At 41.9% G+C, this 26,193-nt stretch overlaps 1 protein-coding gene across 1 annotated transcript in view; it reads right to left on the bottom strand.

Annotated features, from left to right (window-relative positions):
- LOC126162888 (transcription factor Dp-1) overlaps positions 1-26,193 on the bottom strand; it is a 235,072-nt gene that overhangs the window by 78,272 nt on the left and 130,607 nt on the right. The window contains exon 7 of the mRNA XM_049919688.1: positions 13,014-13,226. Coding sequence (XP_049775645.1) covers positions 13,014-13,226 — 213 coding nt within the window. The remainder of the gene's footprint in view (positions 1-13,013; positions 13,227-26,193) is intronic.

Raw genomic sequence — 26,193 nt, forward strand, 5'->3', positions numbered from 1 at the left:
GGCCTCAGAACTTGAATGTACCTCGTAAACTACGAAACTAGAGTGAGACAACAGTAAATGCGAAATAATATAGTATCATGTCATGTTTATAATCGTATTATCCTTATGCCTAGTAGTGATACAGTCAGAAATAAAGCACGGCAATTGACTAGATTTTTAAATCTAAGATGACTAATTTCTGTGCAGAATGTAATGTACGAAAGAGGTGTCTGCAAAGATGTTCAAACAGAGAAAAATTTTCTCCAAACTCTCGTTCAGAACATCTTCTATCATACACAGTCTATTATTTGGTTCTTGTTGATCATTATCAATGAAAGCAGAAGTGTAAGTAACAACAAATAGCAGTCTCTTGCCATTGTTTCGTTATTGAGACGATTCTCCTCTTTTTTTTAAAATTGTAAGCGCGGTAGCGTGCACAAAAGCAAGCCATGCCGCGAGCGGCGACAAGCCGTAAACACTCATTATCAGAATGCAACAAACAATGCATGATACAGTACAGTACTGCATTTTCAGCTTAGAGTGACAAAAACACCTATAACAAAGAGAACGGCACTTATCAGATCAAAGAAAAAAAAGCAATCAATTCAAACCAGATAAAGCACGTGAAAAATGAAGGGTAACTGTATCAATACGGACGGAGCGCCTGATGCATAGCAATGGCTACCTGGTAAAGCTTAACTGCTAACCTTACGACTCGAACCAAACTACTATAGCTGTATTGTCATTCATTCGACGTAAATTGTGTCTCATATTAGAATGGACCAACTTTGTTTTGATTTGGAGGTACGGCCTAAAATTTTTCTCTCCCCTTGAATTTCGAGTCTCAAATTTAAGGCGCGGCTTAGATTTGGGAAAATTTTTCTTCCTCGATTTCGAGTCTCATTTTTCATGTGTGGCTTAGATTCGTGTGCGGCCTAGATTCGAGTAAATACGGTATCCATCCGCACATATACAGACACAAGCAGACATTTGTAAAGGCAAAGAGTCTGGGCAAAGATGTCAGTCGAGGCAATGATGATGTTGAATGACAGGTGAGGTATGAGCGGCGGCAACTTGAAATTAGCGGAGGCTGAGGCCTGGTGGGTAACGGGAAGAGAGGATATACTGAAGGACAAGTTCCCATCTCCGGAGTTCTGACAGCTTGGGGTTAGTGGTAAGTATCCAGATAACCCGGACGGTGTAACACTGTGCCAAGATGTGCTGGCCGTGCACCAAGACATGTTTAGCCACAGGGTGATCCTCATTACCAACAAACACTGTCTGCCTGTGTCCATTCATGCGAATGGACAGTTTGTTGCTGGTCATTCCCACATAGAAAGCTTCACAGTGTAGGCAGGTCAGTTGGTAAATCACATGGGTGCTTTCACACGTGGCTCTGCCTTTGATCGTGTAAACCTTCCTGTTAACAGGACTGCAGTAGGTGGTGGTGGGAGGGTGCATGGGACAGGTTTTACACCGGGGGCGGTTACAAGGGTAGGAGCCAGAGGGTAGGCAAGGTCGTTTTGGGATTTCATAGGGATGAACCAAGAGGTTACGAAAGTTAGGTGGATGGCAGAAAGACACTCTTGGTGGAGTGGGGAGGATTTCATGAAGGATGGATCTCATTTCAGGGCAGGATTTGAGGAGGTCGTATCCCTGCTGGAGAGCCACATTCAGAGTCTGATCCAGTCCCAAAAAGTATCCTGTCACAAGTGGGACACTTTTGGGGTTCTTCTGTAGGAGGTTCTGGGTTTGAGGGGATGAGGAAGTGGCTCTGGTAATTTGCTTCTGTACCAAGTTGGGAGGGTAGTTGCGGGATGCAAAAGCTGTTTTCAGGTTGTTGGTGTAATGGTTCAGGGATTCCAGACTGGAGCAAATTCGTTTGCCACAAAGACCTAGGCTGTAGGGAAGGGACCGTTTGATGTGGAATGGGTGGCAGCTGTCATAATGGAGGTACTGTTGCTTGTTGGTGGGTTTGATGTGGACAGACGTGTGAAGCTCGCCATTGGACAGATGGAGGTCAACGTAAAGGAAAGTGGCATGGGATTTGGAGTAGGACCAGGTGAATCTGATGGAACCAATGGAGTTGAGGTTGGAGAGGAAATTCTGGAGATCTTCTTCACTGTGAGTCCAGATCATGAAGATGTCATCAATAAATCTGTACCAAACTTTGGGTTGGCAGGCCTGGGTAACCAAGAAGGCTTCCTCTAAGCGACCCATAAATAGGTTGGCGTACGAGGGGACCATCCTGGTACCCATGGCTGTTCCCTTTAATTGTTGGAATGTCTGACCTTCGAAAGTGAAGAAGTTGGGAGTCAGGATGAAGCTGGCTAAGGTAATGACGAAAGAAGTTTTAGGTAGGGTGGCAGGTGATCGGCGCGAAAGGAAGTGCTCCATCGCAGCGAGGCCCTAGACGTGCAGAAAAAAGCTTGAATTTTGTGTGTATGTTTGTGTGTCTATTGACATGCCAGCGCGTTCATTTGGTAAGTCACACCATCTTTGTTTTAGATATATTTTTCCCACATGGAATGTTTCCCCCTGTTTAAACAAAGACGACATGACTTACCAAACGAAAGCGCTGGCACGTTGATAGACACAAACAAACACAAACATACACACAAAATTCTAGCTTTCGCAACCAACGGTTGCTTCGTCAGGAAAGAGGGAAGGAGAGGGAAAGACGAAAGGATTTGGGTTTTAAAGGAGAGGGTAAGGAGTCATTCCAATCCCGGGAGCGGAAAGATTTACCTTAGGGGGAAAAAAAGGACGGGTATACACTCGCGCGCGCGCACACACACACACACACATCCATCCACACATATACAGACACAAGCAGTGATATGTCTGCTTGTGTCTGTGTATGTGTGGATGGATAATGTGTGTGTGCGCGCGCGAGAGTGTATTCCCGTCCTTTTTTCCCCCTAAGGTAAGGTAAATCTTTCCGCTCCCGGGACTGGAATGACTCCTTACCCTCTCCCTTAAAACCCAAATCCTTTCGTCTTTCCCTCTCCTTCCCTCTTTCCTGATGAGGCAACAGTTTGTTGTGAAAGCTTGAATTTTGTGTGTATGTTTGTGTTCGTTTGTGTGACTGTCGACCTGCCAGCACTTTCATTTGGTAAGTCACATCATCTTTGTTATTAGGTATATTTTTCCTGCGTGGAATGTTTCCTTCTATTATAACCACACATATATATATATATATATATATATATATATATATATATATATATATATACTCCTGGAAATTGAAATAAGAACACCGTGAATTCATTGTCCCAGGAAGGGGAAACTTTATTGACACATTCCTGGGGTCAGATACATCACATGATCACACTGACAGAATCACAGGCACATAGACACAGGCAACAGAGCATGCACAATGTCGGCACTAGTACAGTGTATATCCACCTTTCGCAGCAATGCAGGCTGCTATTCTCCCATGGAGACGATCGTAGAGATGCTGGATGTAGTCCTGTGGAACGGCTTGCCATGCCATTTCCACCTGGCGCCTCAGTTGGACCAGCGTTCGTGCTGGACGTGCAGACCGCGTGAGACGACGCTTCATCCAGTTACAAACATGCTCAATGGGGGACAGATCCGGAGATCTTGCTGGCCAGGGTAGTTGACTTACACCTTCTAGAGCACGTTGGGTGGCACGGGATACATGCGGACGTGCATTGTCCTGTTGGAACAGCAAGTTCCCTTGCCGGTCTAGGAATGGTAGAACGATGGGTTCGATGACGGTTTGGATGTACCGTGCACTATTCAGTGTCCCCTCGACGATCACCAGTGGTGTACGCCCAGTGTAGGAGATCGCTCCCCACACCATGATGCCGGGTGTTGGCCCTGTGTGCCTCGGTCGTATGCAGTCCTGATTGTGGCGCTCACCTGCACGGCGCCAAACACGCATACGACCATCATTGGCACCAAGGCAGAAGCGACTCTCATCGCTGAAGACGACACGTCTCCATTCGTCCCTCCATTCACGCCTGTCGCGACACCACTGGAGGCGGGCTGCACGATGTTGGGGCGTGAGCGGAAGACGGCCTAACGGTGTGCGGGACCGTAGCCCAGCTTCATGGAGACGGTTGCGAATGGTCCTCGCCGATACCCCAGGAGCAACAGTGTCCCTAATTTGCTGGGAAGTGGCGGTGCGGTCCCCTACGGCACTGTGTAGGATCCTACGGTCTTGGCGTGCATCCGTGCGTCGCTGCGGTTCGGTCCCAGGTCGACGGGCACGTGCACCTTCCGCCGACCACTGGCGACAACATCGATGTACTGTGGAGACCTCACGCCTCACGTGTTGAGCAATTCGGCGGTACGTCCACCCGGCCTCCCGCATGCCCACTATACGCCCTCGCTCAAAGTCCGTCAACTGCACATACGGTTCACGTCCACGCTGTCGCGGCATGCTACCAGTGTTAAAGACTGCGATGGAGCTCCGTATGCCACGGCAAACTGGCTGACACTGACGGCGGCGGTGCACAAATGCTGCGCAGCTAGCGCCATTCGACGGCCAACACCGCGGTTCCTGGTGTGTCCGCTGTGCCGTGCGTGTGATCATTGCTTGTACAGCCCTCTCGCAGTGTCCGGAGCAAGTATGGTGGGTCTGACACACCGGTGTCAATGTGTTCTTTTTTCCATTTCCAGGAGTATATATATATATATATATTTTTTTTTTTAAAAGAAAGATGATGAGACTTACCAAACAAAAGCGCTGGCAGGTCGATAGACACACAAACAAACACAAACATACACACAAAATCTAGCTTTCGCAACCAATGGTTGCCTCGTCAGGAAAGAGGGAAGGAGAGGGAAAGACAAAAGGATTTGGGTTTTAAGGGAGAGGGTAAGGAGTCATTCCAATCCCGGGAGCGGAAAGACTTACCTTAGGGGGAAAAAAGGACTGGTATACACTCGCACACACACACATATCCATCCTCATATACACATATTGGTGTCTGTGTATATGAGGATGGATATGTGTGTGTGTGCGAGTGTATACCAGTCCTTTTTTCCCCCTAAGGTAAGTCTTTCCGCTCCCGGGATTGGAATGACTCCTTACCCTCTCCCTTAAAACCCAAATCCTTTTGTCTTTCCCTCTCCTTCCCTCTTTCCTGACGAGGCAACCATTGGTTGCGAAAGCTAGATTTTGTGTGTATGTTTGTGTTTGTTTGTGTGTCTATCGACCTGCCAGCACTTTTATTTGGTAAGTCTCATCATCTTTCTTTTTAGATATATATAGGGAAATATTCCACGTGGGAAAAATATATCTAAAAACAAAGATTCTGTAGCTTACCAAACGATAACAAACACACACACACACACACACACACACACACACACACACACACACACACACACAATTTCAAGCTTTCGCAACCCATGGTTGCTTCATCAGGAAAGAGTGAAGGAGAGGGAAAGACGAAAGGATGTGGGTTTTAAAGGAGAGGGTAAGGAGTCATTCCAATCCCGGGAGCGGAAAGACTTACCTTGGGGGGAAAAAGGGACAGGTATACACTCGCACGCGCACACACACACACACACACACACACACACACACACACACACACATATCCATCCGCATATAACAGACACAAGCAGACATATCATGTGTATGTAAACTAAATTAGTTACAGACTACGGCATGCACACACTTTATTCAGCATGTAAATGTCACTACAGATATTGGGATTTAGGTTATGACACGTTTGACTGCCTGCCATCATTGGAAATGATGCGGCGCAAACAATTAGCAAAAGTCTGCATGACCCGCTGAATGGCCTCTTCGGCTCAGCAACGGTTTAGAGATTATTGCTGTACACCTTGTCTTTAATATAGCCCCACAAAAAGGAGTAGCATATGTTCAGATCTGGAGAATATGGTGGCCAGTCACGGCCCATGCCAGTGGTTTCTGGGTATCCCAGAACCAGAATGTGGTCCCCAAAGTGCTCCTCCAGGACAACCACACTCCTGCTTGTCACATCTTCATGAACCATGTCTTGTCAAAATCTCTGTCACTTTGGATGATGGGGATGAGATCATCTTCCAAAACCTTCACTTACCATTCGGTAGTTACCATCAAGCAATATCACACCAATAATTCCTGACTGGACAAAACACACCACCCAGTCATCCATTGAGAATGAAGAGACTTCTCGTTCGCGGAATGCGAATTCTCAGTCCTTCAAATGTGCCAATTTTTCTTACTGACAAACCCATCCAAATGAAAGTGGGCTCTGTCGCTAAACCAAATCATACACAAGCTTACTAATTCCCATCGTGCCCCATGGCCAACCGTGCAGTTTGGACACCCTAACGCAAACTTTCAGAAGTTATGACCATTTTATTTCATGAAGTTCAATAATTTTACTCTGTATATTACAAAGTCGCAGTATGACATGTTATGTTTTACACAGCTCATGATTATCATTTAAATTGTAATAAAGTAAGAGAACATACGATTACTGCTACTTTTTATTGTACTAAAAGATAACTCTGTCGTATTACAACCTCAACAGCTCAGCATAAATCATTCTGTGAATGCAAAACGCAGGTGCAGAGTGCAATCCAGCCCCACATGCAAAAAGAAGACTACAGGCTATTCACAGTTTTGTTGTTACCTGGAAATGTGAAATGTGTCTTATTTACCTCATAATGTACAGAATTTCAGAACGCAATTTGATGTACAAGAGATATGGCAGAGTTAGAATTCACTTATTTAAAATTTTTGTCAAACTTACAATATTACTTATTGCAGAAATTATACAAGATTCTTTCTAACGCTATTTCAGTATCTGCATCCACTATAACTATTATTTCATTTTAAGGATCCAGCTCAATGTATCACTTCGGCCAGGAATGGTGTGGTTTGGCAGACAGCGTTAAACTATTGTGCAAATGCTGGCTGTGGTACTGCAGCGTTCACTGTAGGAGATGATTTCCTTAAAGTAGAATAGACAGTTACCACAGACGTTTTAGCAAATAAAAGATTTCAGGGCAATCTTGTAATAACATTCTTACTTTCACAGGCAACTGTGAATGAGCTTACAGAGATTCTGATGAAGAAACAAGCTGATACAGGTGGTGGTAGCATTGAGAATGATAAAGACTCTCATGCTTTAGTTCTGAAAGGACCTGATATTGTTATGAGCTACTTTACTCAGGTTCAGTCAGTTGCTATCAGCTAAAGACGGTTGATATGAAGACTAGAATGCAAGGGGGGGGGGGGGGGGGCAATATGATGCAAACAACTCTTATCAATTGAATTCTTTCAAGATTTGTCTTCCTGTACCATTTTCCGTATAAATAACTTCCACAAATAAATGAGTTATTTTTTTCTGAATGCTTCCTTCAATCTCAGATCGCAGTTAATGATTTTACATGCGAGTTAAAATGAAAAGTGGTCGCTTTCAGATTAGGCTGTTTTTCAGCTTTCATAACATGATGTGACTAACATTAGAATTCTGGCTCCAGCTTACCCCTCCAGTGAAAACAAGCAAAGCAAAGATTTCAGGAAAAAAGCAGATTCTAGAGATTTGCTCAAAAGGAATTTTTAGCGATTTCCAACAATGATAGGAAATGAAAATCTCCCAATCATATCTCAAAGCAGAGCACCTTAATTCAGTTGTATTGAAATGAAGCACTTGCCTGTAGAAGCAATGAACAAAGATGATAGAAGTTTCTCTACAAATACATCAATATCCCGTCTACTGTAACAGCCTAACTAAATAATAGTCATGACCTTGGTTCCTGTTTCACCGCATGTGCCCACCTGTATTCTCCCTCCTGACACTAGTTTCTCGGAACTCCACAGGTGGGAAATAACGTTACAATATGTACGTGGTTCTCACCATCCATATGGCCTAAATTTATAAAACCTTTCAGACAGTCAGGTAACAAAATAACACTCACAACCATCCACTCTAAAAATTTATACCAATTATAAAAATGTCGAATACTAAGTGACTTTGCCTAAGCACAATGACACCACCCAAGTCCAAAGAGAACACAACACTTAGCAATGTAAATGTTCTACAAAATGCATATGTCAGGGGAAAAATAACAATCAATGTATAGGTTGCAAGTGTTTCCTGATTTCTATGAACTTCGAAGTGTATATTGATTAAAAGCAACTAATGAGCAAATTACTTCCAATCATTGGTCAAAAAATTGAAATAGTGGGTTTTCACAACAAATGTCTTAGTTTGACAATAATTACCAAAAAATTGGTAGAAATAATGAAATAATCGGGGGAATAACAGAAAATCTGTAGCTTCCCGCCTAAATGGGAAAGTTGGCAGGTAAGCAAACAGTGTTGAAGTGTGTTCGGACTGCACGCCTCCCACGTGAATCCAAAAAAAGAACCTCACTGTCACAGATTAAATAAAAATCTTGGGGCACCTAGCGCATTACAATAAGAGTTCACACCAATCCAGAGGTACAAAAGGGCAGTCACAAATTTTCTGACTCCTTGGCACATTTATGACATGAGTTGTTCCCAGAAAAGGCCATGTACCTGTGATTTATAAAGGACTACTGTCTAAGGTACATTCCTTGCAAGAACTACTGAAGAGAGAGACCAAATTTTCCTAGAACAAGGTACAAGAAAGATCTTCTCTTGTCCTTGAGGAGGTGCTATCATCATCTCCAGTCCTAGCATAGTAGGACAAGAACGCCGATACAGAACTTCACACTGACACTAGTGGTTATTGTATAGGGATAGTTCTAGTGCATATTTCGAAAGTTGTTGAAAAAGTAATAGCTTATGCTTCCATAATACTCTTCCCAACCGAGGTGGACTACAACCGAGAAAGATTGGCTTGCAGTTGTTTGACTCGTTAACACTTTGGAAACCAAGCCCGGGTATAGGTCATGCTGCAAATTGCTCGATGTGCAAGCCTTCTATCACTCAAAAACTAAAACCCACTTCATATGAGAACAATGTACGGGTGTCTTGGGACTGCCACTTGACTGGTGCTGCTTTCTGTTGTCAATTTCTGGAATTAGTTCGATAGAAACATTAGCAAGAATAACAGCTGATGTCGTGAATGCTGAGCTACCACAATCGCACTGACGTAATTTTTTGCATGTATTCTTCAGGCCTCGCATTCTGCTGTAATTCTGTTACAAATACATCATGTCTGTTGAATTATCAAGGAATTTTGGAAGTTCAAGAGGAAGACATTGTTCAGTAACTCACCTAGCACTTTTTTCCTAGGGAGGACAATTATACTGCCTGTCATCATTTTAAAATTAGTAATCTATCACAGAACTAAAGTAAATATGAAAAATAAATCCTGCAGTCTCGTCCTGTTTTATTATATATTAGTCTTTATGATACATCAATTACACATGTTCCAGTGATGCTTTTAATAATGGCACAAATGGCCAATTTCCTATACCCAATACTCTTCTAAGTGTCTGGTTTCCAAAGCGTTAACTAATTGTGGTAGTATTTGACAAATCATCACAATTATAAAGGACTACCATTCACTGCGCTGGCCAACTAGCCTGAAGGGTCTGTCGGGTCGACTGGCACGATGGGCACTAAAGTTTCAGGAGTACAACATCACAGTGGTATACAACTACCGATGCCAACACAGGAATATCAACTACCTTTCAATGAATCCTTTGGGAAAAGACAGCAACATGAGTGAAATCTGAGTAATCACTGCAGTAGATGTCACTGCTGCTGAAAACTATATGAACATTGAAGAAGAAGAAGAAGAAGAAGAACCACCTTATAAACATTTCAATTAAGACATAGAATATTGTATAAGAGCTTCCAAAATTTTTTGATCATTCAACAAAGGTGGTATTTGTAGCAGAATTACAATGGCGTGGAAATGATTGCCGATTATGCAGCTCATTTGCGGCCAGCTATCCTAATGTATTTCCATGACACTCCAACATCTAGTCAGTCACTTGGGATTTGTGTAGACTATCGTATTTACTCGAATCTAAGCCGCACTTCAATCTAAGCCACACATGAAAAATGAGACTCGAAATAAAGGAAAAAAAATTTCCCAAATCTAAGCCGCAAGTGAAATTTGAGACTCGAAATTGAAGGAGGGAGAAAAATTTTAGGCCGCAACTCCAAATCGAAACAAAGTTGGTCCATTGTAATACGAGACACAATTTAGGTCGAATGAATGACGATGCAGCTACAGTAGTTTGGTTCGAGTCGTAAGCTTAGCAGTTAAGCTTTACCAGGTAGCCATTGCTATGCGTAAGGCGCTCCGTCCGTATTTATACGGGTACCCTTCCTTTCTCACATGCTTCGTCTGGTTTGAATCAATTGCTTATTTTGCTTTGATCTGATAAGTGCCGTTTTCTTTGTTATAGGTGTTTACGTCACTCTAAGCTGAAAATGCATTACTGTACTGTGTCATGCATTGTTTGTCGCATTCTGATAGTGCGTGTTTACGGCCTGTCGCCACTCGTGGCATGGCTTGCTTTTGTGCGCGCTACCGCCGTTTAAAAAGAGAGAGAGAGAGAGAGAGAGAGAGAGAGAGAGAGGAATCGTCTCATTAGCGAAACAATGGCAAGAGACTGCTATTTGTTGTTACTTACACTGCTGCTTTCTTTGATAATGATTAACAAGAACCAAAAATAGACTGCGTATGATAGAACATGTTCTGAACGAGAGTTAGGCGAAAATTATTCTGCGTTTGAAAATCTTTGTGGCCGCTTCTTTAGTACATCAAATTCTGCACAGAAATTAGAGTCATCTTAGATTTAAAAATCTAGTCAGTTGCTGTGCTTCATTTCTGACTGTATCACTATTAGGCATAAGAATAATACAAATATAAACATGACACGATATGTATATTCTTCCGCGTTTGCTGTTGTCTCACTCTAGTTTCGTAGTTTATTAGGCAGACGGGATTTAAATGAGATAGCAGCAAACACGAAAGAATACGTGGCAAAATGTTTATATCCGTATTCTTTCTTATGGTGAAGAGAATACTGCATGTGATTCACATTTCGTCAGGTTCCTATTAGCAACCATCTCTTCTCACAGGTAGGAAAAAATTCAGAACGTAGAGTTGGCCAGATTGACAAACATCCCAAACAGTCTTGCCTGTCGGATTTTCGTAGTACATTAAAATTCTGCTGCATTCGAAGATGAACAATACGGAATTTGTATTTACTTCGTTGGATAATGTATGAAAATGCAGTGGTCAAAACTCAGGGCGGAGAAAAAAAAGCTCGTCTTCAACCTTTTTTTTAAAATTTATTTACTGACGCAGAGGTTTTGGCGCCAGTATTTATCTTTGTGCCTACAAAGCATGCCTGTGTAGCGCTACATATATTCGACGGTAGAAGTTAGTTGCGGCGGCACCTACCAACATTTTTTAGAACTTCCGCTTGTTTTGTACTCTATTCTAAGCCACAAGCGGTTTTTTGGATTACAAAAACCGGAAAAAAGTGCGGCTTGGATTCGAGTAAATACGGTAGGCACAATCAGGCGTAGATATCACTGGCCAGGACTCTTCCGATCTGTTACACAATATGATACCCACTGCAAGAAACACTACTGATGGAAACAAATGTCACATTTCCCTCCAAAATATTCGGTACAAACTCTGCCAGCAGCAGCACCATTCCACAGAATTAGAATCTACCTCTTCGGGAAGTTCCCGAAGTCTACAAACAAGAACTGATGGATAACAGTCTGCACTGTCTACCTCCACCTGCTATGCTGTCACCAAGGCTGTGCCAACTGCCGAATATGTGGAAATTGCAACGTTCATTATGGAAGACATCATTTTGAACCATGGAATGGAGCACCTCATGTGATGATCCCTGATTGTGGAGAGGTTTTCCAACTGAGACTCGGTACAAGAGATAATTTCACACATGTTAACTAGAGGATGACAACTGTCTACGGAAAGACGAATGGCCTCCCAGAATGCTTCAATAAGATGTAGGCTGACAGGCTCTTGATGTACTTCGATATCCAACAGAAAGAATGGTATACAATGCTGCCCGTGACATTTGCGTAAAACACAGTGAAGGATGACAGTAGTTCTTTTTGCTCTACGGTCACGAGGCCTAAATGACAATGGCAACACCGTTCCTGGTCCAACCAGATGATACTATAGATGACTATCTACGAAACACGTGAAGACTGAAGAAGCGAGACCGCTGGTTCCTATATGGACACTGAGCACTCAGGAGAAACACTGAGAGCTCTAAAATGCCAAGCACAGGCGGCAAAATCTTGGTATGTATTTGTACACCTGTGTGGAAAGTGAGACTATTAGTAAAGTTACTGTAATACTTTAGGCTTTATCGTACCCCATGCTCCTCGTCAACTGACACACACAAAGCATACAATTACGACCAATCATCAAAAAGACAAAAGCGCAGAGATGATATACAAGCCCCCTGTACAAACTACAGCTACAGTACTCAGTTGTAGATTTGTGATGAGTGTTTCTTGTTCAAGGAAATTGGAGGTGTGCTCAATGATTGCCAAGCTTTGACACGAAGGTTTTGATGCACATTAAAGTGAAGAGGATGTGACATTACGAACACAATGTGAGGATTGGCCAGCACTCCATACAAAGGAAAACTGAGAATATCTAGATGCATGGTGCTGAATAAGATTTTTGGAACAACAAGGAGAGGGAGCAATCCTGTGAGCTGTGGTGCATACTATGTGACACAGCAGTTAGCATCACAGGCTGTAGTGCTGCTAGTTGCCAGTTCAGATCTGACCACCAGCAATTTTTTAGTATTTATCATTTCTGTAAGTTTCTCAAAATTTCTTTCATTTGTATATTTCGGAACAGTTGGTATTTGTATAACTGACAGCACTCCCCCTTCTGGCTGAGCAACGATGTTTCAATAAACACGCTTTCAGTGCTGAGTGTTGTACCCCATTATCGACCCTGCTTTCAGATTTGGGCTTTTCTATGGTTGCAGTGTGACAATACTGTGAAACTATTAGCAAAAAATCTAACAATTTTATATTGCAAGACAAATACCAAGTAGAGATCAATGAGTTAAGGATTAAATCTTACCTGTAAAATAAGGTCCTGCAACTGTTGTGTTTTAACTTTTATTCTTTCAATTCTTTTCTGTTTGTCCTTTTCTAAAGTAAGGCATTCTTGAAGCGAATTTGTAGGTAAACCCAGCCATCGTATTTCTTTTTTTTCTTTGGAGATGATGTTCATAGCCATAAGGACATTCAAAGCATCATAAACTCTTCTCCTGATGTTCTTCTGGTCATATTGCTAAAACAAAATGTCTGAGGTCAACCAATCAAGTGAAACAAAAACAAAGATGTATTGCAAAAAGGCAATGTAAGTCCCACACACAGCCTTGCTGTCACCAGCTGAATAGCAAACCCAGGGATAGTTACTTGACGCTGATGGTACTCAAATAATTCAAATTCTAAACATAAAGTAGGACTTTCTAAAACAACAGCTTCAGTTCAGGGGCAGGCAAATGAAAACTAGAAAAATGCGAAAAGTAACCAAACTGCTTATTATTTCAAAAGTAGTCACCATAACTGTTAACACATTTATCCCACTGTGAGACAAAACAGTCAATGCAGCCACAGAAAAATATCTGCGGTTGCCCACAGAACCACGATTGTTCATTGGTGTGCACCTCTTTGTCTGACGAAAATGGACCACAAATGTATTTCTTCATGGCTCCAAACATACGGAAAACACGTGGCGAGAGACAGAGACTATATGGAAGACGTGTGAGGGCTTCCCAGCGAAACTTCTGCTATGCAGTGTAAACAACCCAGGTAGCCCTTATCCCTTATTCATCCCCCATACAGTCCCGATCTCTTCCCATGTGATTACCATATCTTGTGAGCCCTGCAGAAAAGCATTCGTGGCCATCAACTTCCTGCAAATGGAGAGGCGCACCACTTAGTACAATCATGGTTCTACATTTACACTCTGTGAACCACTCTTAAGTACATGGCAGAAGGTACATCCCATTGTACCAGTTATTAGGGTTTCTTTCCCCATTCCATTTATGTATGGAGCAAGGTGAAAGAGCAGTTGAACGGAATGGACAGTGTCTTGAAAGGAGGATATAAGATGAACATCAACAAAAGCAGAACTAGGATAATGGAATGTAGTCAAATTAAGTCGGGTGATGCTGAGGGAATTAGATTAGGAAATGAGACACTTAAAGTAGTAAAGGAGTTTTGCTATTTGGGGAGCAAAATAACTGATGATGGTCGAAGTAGAGAGGATATAAAACGTAGACTGGCAATGGGAAGAAAAGCGTTTCTGAAGAAGAAAAATTTGTTAACATCGAGTATTGATTTAAGTGTTAGGAAGTTGTTTCTGAAAGTATTTGTATGGAGTGTAGCCATGTATGGAAGTGAAACATGGACGATAAATAGTTTGGACAAGAAGAGAATAGAAGCTTTCGAAATGTGGTGCTACAGAAGAATGCTGAAGATTAGATGGGTAGATCACATAACTAATGAGGAGGTATTGAATAGAACTGGGGAGAAGAGGAGCTTGTCACACAACTTGACTAGAAGAAGGGATCGGTTGGTAGGACACGTTCCGAGACATCGAGGGATCACCAATTTAGTATTGGAGGGCAGCGTGGATGGTAAAAATCGTAGAGGGAGACCAAGAGATGAATACACTAAGCAGATTCAGAAGGACGTAGGCTGCAGTAGGTACTGGGAGATGATGAAGCTTGAACAGGATAGAGTAGCATGGAGAGCTACATCAAACCAGTCTCAGGACTGAAGACCACAACAACAACAACAACAACATGGAGCAAGGGAAAAATGATTGTATAAATGCCTCTGTGCATGGTATAATTATTCTAACTGTATCTTCACAATTGCTATGGGAGTGATATGTAGGAGTTTTTAGTATATTCTTATAGTCATCACTTAAAGCCCGTTCTTCAAACTTCATTAGAAGACAGTCTCATTATAGTTTTTGTCTATCTTCAAGAGAGTGCCAGTTCACTTCTCTCAACATCCTGGTGACTCTCTTCCACGGATCAAACAAATCTATGACCATTTGTGTTGCCCTTCTCTGGATTTGTTCACAATCCATTTTTCATTCTGTGAAGCACGCTATTTTACATTTCAAAACATTTAAAGCAAGTTGCCAATCACTGTACCACACTGAAATCTTATCAAGGTCTGACTGAATAATTGTACAGCTTCATTCAGACTGTGCTTCGTTGTAGATAAGTGCAACATCCATGAAAAGTCTGAGGTTGCTATTAATATTGTCTGCAAGATCATAAATGTACAACATGAACAGCAAGGAACCCAACACACTTCCCTCGGGTACACCCGAAGTTATTTCTACAGCTGTCGATGACTATCCATCCATGATAACGTGCTACTTTCTCCCTACCATGAAATCCTAACTCCTGTCACATATTTCGTCCAATATCATCACAGTTTTGATAATAAGGATGGCTGTGGTTCCAAAACAAATGCTTTTCGGAAATCGAGAAATACTGTGTCTATCTGGCTGCCTTTATCTGCGGCTTTCAGTACATCATATGAGAGAGTGCGAGTTGGGTTACACATGACCAACGTTTTCGAAGTCGGTATTGGATGGCATGGATGAGGTCTTTCTGTTCAAGGAAACTCATTACATTTGAGCTCAGAGTATGTTCTAACATTCACAAAAAAATTGATATCAAAGATATTGGGTGGTAGTTTACAGGATCACTTCTGTTACCTTTCTTGCTGACAAGTATGACCTGTGCTTTCTTCGACCTACTGGATATATAGTTTTTTGATTAAGACATCTATGATAGATTATAATTAACAGAAGGGCTAACTCATCCGTAAATTGGGTATAGAATCTGATAAGAATTCCATCAGATCCTGGAGTTTTGTTGAATTTTAATGATTTATGCTGTCTCTCAGTGGTATGAGAATTAAATAGGGGAGCACTCCTAGGTTTTCATTCGTAAAGGAAGATTTGAAAGCAGAATGAAGCATATCTGCCTTTGCTCTGCTATTCTCAATTTCATTTCTCTCATCCATGAGTGACTGTACACTATCTTTGGTGCCACTAACAGCCTTTACAGGGTGTATACGACCCGGGACAACCGGGAGATCTGGGAAAAACCCGGAATTCCAGGAATTTTTCTTTTTTTAGTTTAGTTAAATTTTTGTAACTGATTTGTAAGAGCCAATAATCTAACAAAGAATATTACTGTATCTCGCTACTGCAGAATTATACTGCAGCAATAAAACACGAACGAAGATGGGGGGGGCGGGGGAACCTTAAGTTGCAAAGGAAATGCACCATATACGAGAACGAAACAGTGCTCATACAAGCGTCTGCCAACAGCAAAATGTGTCAAAGGCTTTAGGAAGCTCCCATAACAACAAATTGCCTCTGATGAGCGTTACGTCACAACTGTTTACATTAAATTCGTGGGAGCGGTTGCGAGCTTATGCGCATGTGCAGATGAGTCGCGTATGAGTAGCACCTTCTCCCACTTCTGGCTACGAAAGTGTGGCAGTTAGCTGTGTAAGCAATAGCAGCAAGCAGCCAGATGCTATCCGGACAAATTTTACTGGTGCGCCTAAGCTGCCAGATTCACATATGCGCAATAGGCACGGAACTAGGGGGTGGGGGCAAACCGGGATTTCTGCCCCGGGTGGTAATTTCGGGAGGGGGTGGGTGGCAAATTCATATTATTGAGGAAAAAGACCTTGTTTCACAAAGCACCAAGCATCCAGCGCACGTTGGTCTATCGATTACTCTTATGATTTTGAACGCATCCCTGTTCGGTTTTGAACATTTTTGAGCAAATTCTACGCTGATATCTGAATGAATCGTAAGTTGATTTTTGAATGCGTGCATAGTGTGATTGATGTGTCTGCCAGGGGAATCCCCGTCGCATCTAGAAATAAACTTTCCTCCAGACAAAAGGGGACGGGTTTATACGAGCTGAGCGAATAAAGCCGAAAAGGTGAATGACAATCGCAGTTTATGTGGTTGACTGGGTTCGCAAATGATCAGCGTTGTTATAATTACTAGTGAATTCCATAGATTCAGACTACCACAGTGGAAATAAATGACTAACAGGAATAACAGGAAACAAAGATTACGTATTGTCTTCTCCGTGTATCCAAGAAAATGAAATTTTGAAACAACATTTTTGGCCAGACCGCCTCACTACTAAGGGCCAGTTGAACAATCCCTGGCTAACAGCCACTAAAGTTCTATTCTGGGAGTAGCATGGAAAACGTGTTCTAAACACACGTAATAACGCCTAACCATAGAATAAATTTTGACACTGGCAGGAATAGTTATAGAATTAGTGATGACAAGATTGTTTGTTAGAATGAGGAAGGAGAAGAAACGGGGACTCTCACAAATTACGGAAGAATATGATGATTTCAAATTTAATTTCCTACTACTACTTTTCGATCTCATGCTTCAGAAGCTAGAGAGTATGAATGAAATGTGTAACTATTTCCTAACATAAAACTTTTTGCTTGAAGTAGACCTAATAGGCATTTGATATTGGTAATTCATGAATTATATTCTGTCGTACTATAAAAATGATCATTTGTGCCAAAACAGTCTCGTTTATTTGGTGTGTGTAACAACTGCTGCAATATTAGGCAGGCCTATTTCGTTTTATCTAGAAGACAGTGACAAAATACACGTAATCAGATCGAAAAACCACACCAGTCTTGGGTACTATTTGTATTAACAGCTTTTTTATTATTAGACGACGACATTTCCTTTTTTCATATAGCAAAATGTTGACGAACTTTGATGAGGTAATAGATTCTTTCCAAGAAAGGAAAGTACGCCATATAAAGCTGTGGCAAGATTACAGAGAAAAAATAGCTAGGACTTGAGGACTGAAGAAATGTGTACCGTCTTGCTTGTCTCTTATCTTTACTCATTTTATGTACTATATATTTAATTTTATGCTACACAAAACATCACGTTATTAGCTAATAGGCAGTAAAGACTGCAAATTTTCTGAAGAGTTCTTGTTCTGCCGGTTACAAACAATCCCATCCAGTATTAATGTCGAATTTTTTTTTTTTTAAGAGGGCAGGATGTCAAACCGACCGACTGGGAGCAGGAGAGGCGCCACAGGACATTTTAATTTCCACTGGCATGAATATAGTTTGATGGCACCCATTACAAAATATTACACGTTTGAATTCCACAGAGCGAAATGCAGAGACGTGCGATGGAAGAATGCTGTGTGGAGAGGCGTGGCACTGCACTTCGGCACACTTAAGACGAAATAACATGTCTTAAGTTCCCTCGATCATATACGTTTTATGTATCAGACCCTATAGAAAGATGTGCGCTACAAAATGAAGATATTTTTGAAAAGTCGATTTTTTTAATTTTTACCGCAAACTCTCGAGGGAGGGGAAGGGCCACTATTTAATATTGTCCACGTTCGGAAATATCGTAGATCTGGACCTGATGCACAGAGCAGTCTTGAGTTGTAGTGGGGAGCTGGTAGTCTTCACGTGACCCGTTTCAAGTGATTTTGTTGTTTCCGTTTTGTTTATTGCTCTCATGTCAGATGAAAAGAAAACGAATTTCTGTGGTTGGGAGCAATCAAGTGAATTAAAATACATTCACATAATTATGAAAGGCTAAATATATATATTCAGGCTTGTCTGACATTTGGCATAACCCCCAAAGGCCTCACACTTAAAGTTCCCATCTCTGGCTGTAACCCTTCTTTCCATCAGTCCCTATACCAGTTCCAAACTGAACAATCCATTGCCCTCACCCACCTAATCCTTCACCTACACATCAACTCAGCCAATGAACACACCCATCAACTCCTATCCTTAATAAAAGTCCTCAATCTTTCCTCTCCCACATCCACACCGGCTATTCAGAGCACCCTCCTACAGGCCAAACGCCAATTAGAACAGCATGCCACCCTTCACCTAAAAAAACTATCCAATCTCCTGGTTTCCCACCTCCAGAAAGGCAACTCACTCACCCTTCACAACCTTTCCAGCAAACCTCAACCACCTCTCATTGCACACAAACCCAGTCTCTCCCATCTACTCAATCTCCCACTTCCAGCTCCACTCCCTCCAAAACCTCAAAATTCCGATCAACACAATCTGGCACCACAACATCCTAATTCAGTAGTTAACCTTTCCTCCAAACCTCTCTCCCAATCCGAAACCTCTGTCCTATCCAAAGGCCTCACCTTCAGCACCACTCCCAGATTCAACCAAACAGCCCTCGTCAAAGATTTACTGTCCTACACTCGTACTCTCTGCTGGAAGTATCACTTTGCCACGAAGAAAAATGATCCTAATCCTACCCCTAATGATCCAACTCCCCAAGACACTATCCAAATCGAACCCTGCCTGGAACAGTTCCGTCCTCCGTCACAGCGGGACCCACCTCTTCTTCCTCAAAATCACCCTCTCCAAACCTTCCAGAAATTTCTGACTTCCAGCCTTGCCTCTAAATCCTCCTTAAAAAACCTTAATCCTACTCTCAACATCACCACTGCTGAAGCCCAGGCTATCCGTGACCTGAAGGCTGACCGGTCCATTGTCATTCTTCCGGCGGACAAGGGTTCCACGACCGTGGTACTTGATCGTCGGGAGTATGTGGCTGAGGGACTACGTCAGCTTTCAGACAACACCACATACAAAGTTTGCCAAGGTAATCCCATTCCTGATGTCCAGGCAGAGCTTCAAGGAATCCTCAGAACCTTAGGCCCCCTACAAAACCTTTCACCTGACTCCATCAACCTCCTGACCCCACCGACACCCTGCACCCCTACCTTCTACCTTCTTCCTAAAATTCACAAACCCGATCATCCCGGCCGCCCCATTGTAGCTGGTTACCAACCCCCCACAGAACGTATCTCTGCCTACGTGGATCAACACCTTCAACCCATTACATGCAGTCTCCCATCCTTCATCAAAGACACCAACCACTTTCTCGAACGCCTGGAATCCTTACCCAATATGTTACCCCCAGAAACCATCCTTGTAACCATTGAAGCCACTTCCTTTCACGCCGATCACCTGCCACCCTACCTAAAACCTCTTTCCTCATTACCTTAGCCAGCTTCATCCTGACCCACAACTTCTTCACTTTTGAAAACCAGACATACCAACAATTAAAGGGAACAGCCATGGGTACCAGGATGGTCCCCTCGTACGCCAACCTATTCATGGGTCGCTTAGAGGAAGCCTTCTTGGTTACCCAGGCCTGCCAACCCAAAGTTTGGTACAGATTTATTGATGACATCTTCATGATCTGGACTCACAGTGAAGAAGAACTCCAGAATTTCCTCTCCAACCTCAACTCCTTTGGTTCCATCAGATTCACCTGGTCCTACTCCAAATCCCATGCCACTTTCCTTGATGTTGACCTTCACCTGTCCAATGGCCAGCATCACACGTCCGTCCACATCAAACCCACCAACAAGCAACAGTACCTCCATTACGACAGCTGCCACCCATTCCACATCAAATGGTCCCTTCCCTACAGCCTAGGTCTTCGTGGCAAACGAATCTGCTCCAGTCCGGAATCCCTGAAGCATTACACCAACAAACTGACAACAGCTTTTGCATCCCGTAACTACCCTCCCGACCTGGTACAGAAGCAAATAACCAGAGCCACTTCCTCATCCTCTCAAACCCAGAACCTCCCACAGAAGAACCACAAAAGTGCCCCACTTGTGACAGGATACTTTCCAGGACTGGATCAGATTCTGAATGTGGCTCTCCAGCAGGGATACGACTTCCTCAAATCCTGCCCTGAAATGAGATCCATCCTTCATGAAATCCTCCCCACTCCACCAAGAGTGTCTTTCCGCCGTCCACCTAACCTTCGTAACCTCTTAGTTCATCCCTATGAAATCCCCAAACCACCTTCCCTACCCTCTGGCTCCTACCCTTGTAACCGCCCCCGGTGTAAAACCTGTCCCATGCACCTTCCCACCACCACCTACTCCAGTCCTGTAACCCGGAAGGTGTACACAATCAAAGGCAGAGCCACGTGTGAAAGCACCCACCTGATCTACCAACTGACCTGCCTACACTGTGATGCATTCTATGTGGGAATGACCAGCAACAAACTGTCCATTCGCATGAATGGACACAGGCAGACAGTGTTTGTTGGTAATGAGGATCACCCTGTGGCTAAACATGCCTTGGTGCATGACCAGCACATCTTGGTGCAGTGTTACACCGTCCGGGTTATCTGGATACTTCCTACTAACACCAACCTATCCGAACTCCGGAGATGGGAACTTGCTCTTCAATATATCCTCTCTTCCCGTTATCCACCAGGCCTCAATCTCCGCTAATTTCAAGTTGCCGCCGCTCATATCTCACCTGTCATTCAACAACATCTTTGCCTCTGCACTTCTGCCTCGACTGACATCTCTGCCCTAACTCTTTGTCTTTAAATATGTCTGCTTGTGTCTGTATATGTGTGGATGGATATGTGTGTGTGTGTGTGTGTGTGTGTGTGTGTGTGTGTGTGTGTGTGTGTGTGTGTGTGTGTGCGCGCGCGCGAGTGTGTACCCGTCCTTTTTTCCCCCTAAGGTAAGTCTTTCCGCTCCCGGGACTGGAATGACTCCTTACCCTCTCCCTTAAAACCCACATCCTTTCGTCTTTCCCTCTCCTTCCCTCTTTCCTGATGAGGCAACAGTTTGTTGCGAAAGCTTGAATTTTGTGTGTATGTTTGTGTTCGTTTGTGTGTCTGTCGACCTGCCAGCACTTTCATTTGGTAAGTCACATCATCTTTGTTTTTAGATATATAAATATATTATTAGTTTCAGATTTTATTTTGTTTCCACCTTTCTGACAGTCAAGCGTTAATCGCCTTGCAGAACAAAATAGTTATTTTTGGCGGTTTGTTAAAGAAATTTTGACTTTTATTGATCTCTTCTGCTGAGGCCAATTTATTTGAAAAGAAGTGTTTATTCCACACTATTGGCTAGTTTCACCTGTTCGCTGCATTTCAAGTTCATGTTTTCATCTTCTAGACGTATGGTAATATGCCATAATAAAGAACTATATAATAATAAAGAACTAATAAAGAACTATCAGTTTGATAAGTCACAGCTGCAAAATACTAACACGAATTCTTTACAGACGAATGGAGAAACTGGTGGAGGCGGACCTCGGGGAAGATCAATTTGGATTCCGTAGAAATGTTGGAACACGTGAGGCAATACTAACTTTACAACTTATCTTAGAAGAAAGATTAAGAAAAGGCAAACCTACGTTTCTAGCATTTGTAGACTTAGAGAAAGCTTTTGACAATGTTAACTGGAATACTCTCTTTCAAATTCTAAAGGTGGCAGGGGTAAAATACAGGGAGCGAAAGGCAATTTACAATTTGTACAGAAACCAGATGGCAGTTATTAGAGTCGAGGGGCATGAAAGGGAAGCAGTGGTTGGGAAGGGAGTGAGACAGGGTTGTAGCCTCTCCCCGATGTTATTCAATCTGTATATTGAGCAAGTAGTAAAGGAAACAAAAGACAAATTCGGAGTAGGTATTAAAATCCATGGAGAAGAAATAAAAACTTTGAGGTTCGCCGGTGACATTGTAATTCTGTCAGAGACAGCAAAGGACTTGGAAGAGCAGTTGAACGGAATGGACAGTGTCTTGAAAGGAGGATATAAGATGAACATCAACAAAAGCAAAACGAGGATAATGGAATGTAGTCAAATTAAATCGGGTGATGCTGAGGGAATTAGATTAGGAAATGAGACACTTAAAGTAGTAAAGGAGTTTTGCTATTTGGGGAGCAAAATAACTGATGATGGTCGAAGTAGAGAAGATATAAAATGTAGACTGGTAATGGGAAGGAAAGCGTTTCTGAAGAAGAAAAATTTGTTAACATCAAGTATAGATTTAAGTGTCAGGAAGTTGTTTCTGAAAGTATTTGTATGGAGTGTAGCCATGTATGGAAGTGAAAAGTGGACGATAAATAGTTTAGACAAGAAGAGAATAGAAGCTTTCGAAATGTGGTGCTACAGAAAAATGCTGAAGATTAGATGGGTAGATCACATAACTAATGAGGAGGTATTGAATAGAATTGGGGAGAAGAGGAGCTTGGGGCACAACTTGACTAGAAGAAGGGATCGGTTGGTAGGACATGTTCTGAGACATCGAGGGATCACCAATTTAGTATTGGAGGGCAGCTTGGAGGGTAAAAATTGTAGAGGGAAACCAAGAGATGAATACACTAAGCAGATTCAGAAGGATGTAGGTTGCAGTAAGTACTGGGAAATGGTGAAGCTTGCACAGGATAGAGTAGCATAGAGAGCTGCATCAAACCAGTCTCAGGACTGAAGACAACAGCAACAACAACAACAACAACAACAACAACAAAGAACCAAACATGAGATAATATGGTACTGGTACTCCAACAAAATTTACATCTAAATCTGGACACATGAATGTGCACTTGCAGCCAAATTATGCATTTTAGTATGGTTCACAAAATTCCCATGCTCTTGGAGTATCCTCTAATGTAGTGTTTCTTTTACGACATAATGTAAGATATTTTAATGATTTACACGTACGAACGTACGGTCTTTCTGCGTTATCATAGCTGTGCAAGCGGGGCGACGCCTGTCATCTGGTGCAACTGCTGAAACAAATCTATTTTTAACAGGTCGCGTGAAAATATTGCGAATGGTTGTTTGAAAAGCTTTATTTTCAAGTAAAGTAAATTTCCTTTTACACAAGACAAACTTGGTGCGTGATTGTCCAATGAATTTCTTAAATCACAGAGCGTTTGACTCTCATTCAAAAATCAAATCTTTGAGGATGACCATTTAGAATATTTTCGAGCCCAGAAGATCAGACATTTATGTCATTGTTAAAAATTTTACTGGAACATTTTTGAGATGTATCTTAAAGTGTAACACGCGCAAAAAAAATCAACATTATGTGTGAAAGCTTAGCGTATCTTGCAGCTTATTAATCTTAGAGACCAATATTATACGTGAAAGCTTTTCTTTTCTTGTAGCAACACTATGTACAGTAATTTAAACCATTACCTTTTCCTATTTGTGTGTTCGCGCTACTTAACAGTGATGTTGCTATTGGCTGACTACATCACGTGTCCTATGCTCTGAATATCCGCTGTCATCGGTTGGCGAGATCGCTTGACATGAGCTACGACTGGTTTACAAAACCGCATCGTAATCTCTATTTCAATCCTTCGAGAAAGTAACATGCGGTGTTTGGTGGAATTCCAATGTGTGCTGTCGTAATACGAAAATGTGCAGTGTACACGTTGCTGTGCATCAGACATCTTTCCAAAACGTGTTTTTTCCCCGAGTTTCGTTTTCTAAAGTGCCCAGAAATTTTACGCCGGTGTATAAAACCACAACCTTTGAAAGGATTGATAAGTTTTACAGTTCCGAGGAAAAGTATACTGTTACTTAACATGGAAAAAGTGTATTTTCATCCGGGAGAAAGTGTATTTTTAACCGAGAATTTGGGAAAAATCCGGGAATTTTTTTTCCTTGCCCATGTATACACCCTGCTTTACATATGACCAGAGTTTCTTTGGTTTTCATGAAAAATCACTCAACAATATTCTGCTACAGTAGTCACTTAAGGCTTCACACATTGCTGTCTTAACTATCACACACATTTTATTCCACATCTCTCTCTCTCTCTCTCTCTCTCTCTCTCTCTCTCTCTCTCTCTCTCTCCCTCCCTCTCACCCTATGCTTTATTTTGCACCTACTATGCATGGTCTGTTTCTTTACAGCGACTGTATACCATGGAGGATCTCACCCATTATCAACAGTCTATCCAGTTTATGGCTGACTTTTCTTTTAAATTTTAGCTGTAGTTGCTATACGTGTGCTCCAGTCCTGCATTTAAACTTTCGAGTTCTTCATGATCACTGATACCAGTTTCGATGTGGACTGCCTCCAAGAAGTCACCATTATGTCTAATATATTTCCATCACAAATTGGATTCTGTAGACACTGCAAACACTTTTCATGAAGGCATTTACTGTCTTGTTCTCAATGGGATAATACATTTAACGCTTATGGCCACCTACTTTTGATATAGTAGTTTACATACTTTTTCCAGCTGTCTCTCTTCATTTCACTGTCCCCTATACAATTTTGCAGTAATATTACCAACATAATTAATACAAGTATGATTTATTTTTCTAAAAATACTTCCACATTTCCACAAGTAAATCTCTTAATCGAACCATACAGACAAACTCCTAAGGGGGACAAACTGGAGAAGCACCCAGACACTTAATTGAGAAATACACACAGTTTTCTGTTGCAGCCACCATCTGTAATTTCAAGAAGATACAAGTAAATCAGTATGATGCATATTGACTATATGCTGCAATTTGCAAGTGCCATTTCCTATTATGTATGATATGGTATTTCATTCTGGCACAATAATAAACTATTGAGCCATATGTATGATAAACTGTGGCCTATGACACTTTTAAGATTATTTTATGTTTGCATGTATACATACTGTATTTGCATCAATATAAGACGACCCTTTTTTTTAATACCTCCTAAAGAAAAATCTGTTTTTAACGTAATCTGACTAATCAAAATTACAATTCTTCTTACTGACATTTGCCTAAAACATTAGCATTACTTCTAATTTAGACCTAGGCCATTTATTGACTGTCTTCATTTTGATGATACAAGGAAAAATAAAAACAAAAAGAAACAGCTTACATTAACTTTCATCTTCATTGGCTTTTGTGCTTACTAAGCCTGTTGTCTGTGGTACCATCATCCTAATAGCATAGTTGTACAATTTATAGCATAGTTGTGCAATTTATATCTTTGATGTCACAAATACTTTGCTGTTTCTTCTGAATACATTGAGATTTCTGAAGTTGTGGTTATGGCGAAACCTGAGAATGCAGATATTGGAATTCGGATCTACACTGATGTGAGAACATTACAATGCTCTTGCTTCCAAACGTATTGTCTGTCCACCGCTCTCTTTGGCCACAAAGAATCAGCAGCTGACAATATTCCCTATTGTTCTCACCGTACCTCAAAGTGAGTGTCTAAACCATTGCTGCAGGAAGCACGTAACTACACCACCAGCACCTACCTACGATTTTACTGTCTTCATAACAACACCAATTTTGAAGTTGCTTCAAATGGATTCAGCCAAGTTGCAGTTTAAACATTGTAGATATTCATAAAAAGCTCAAGTATGCGATATAGAT

This window comes from Schistocerca cancellata, chromosome 2 (genome assembly GCF_023864275.1).
Source record: "Schistocerca cancellata isolate TAMUIC-IGC-003103 chromosome 2, iqSchCanc2.1, whole genome shotgun sequence".
In the NCBI taxonomy this organism is placed as follows: domain Eukaryota; kingdom Metazoa; phylum Arthropoda; class Insecta; order Orthoptera; family Acrididae; genus Schistocerca; species Schistocerca cancellata.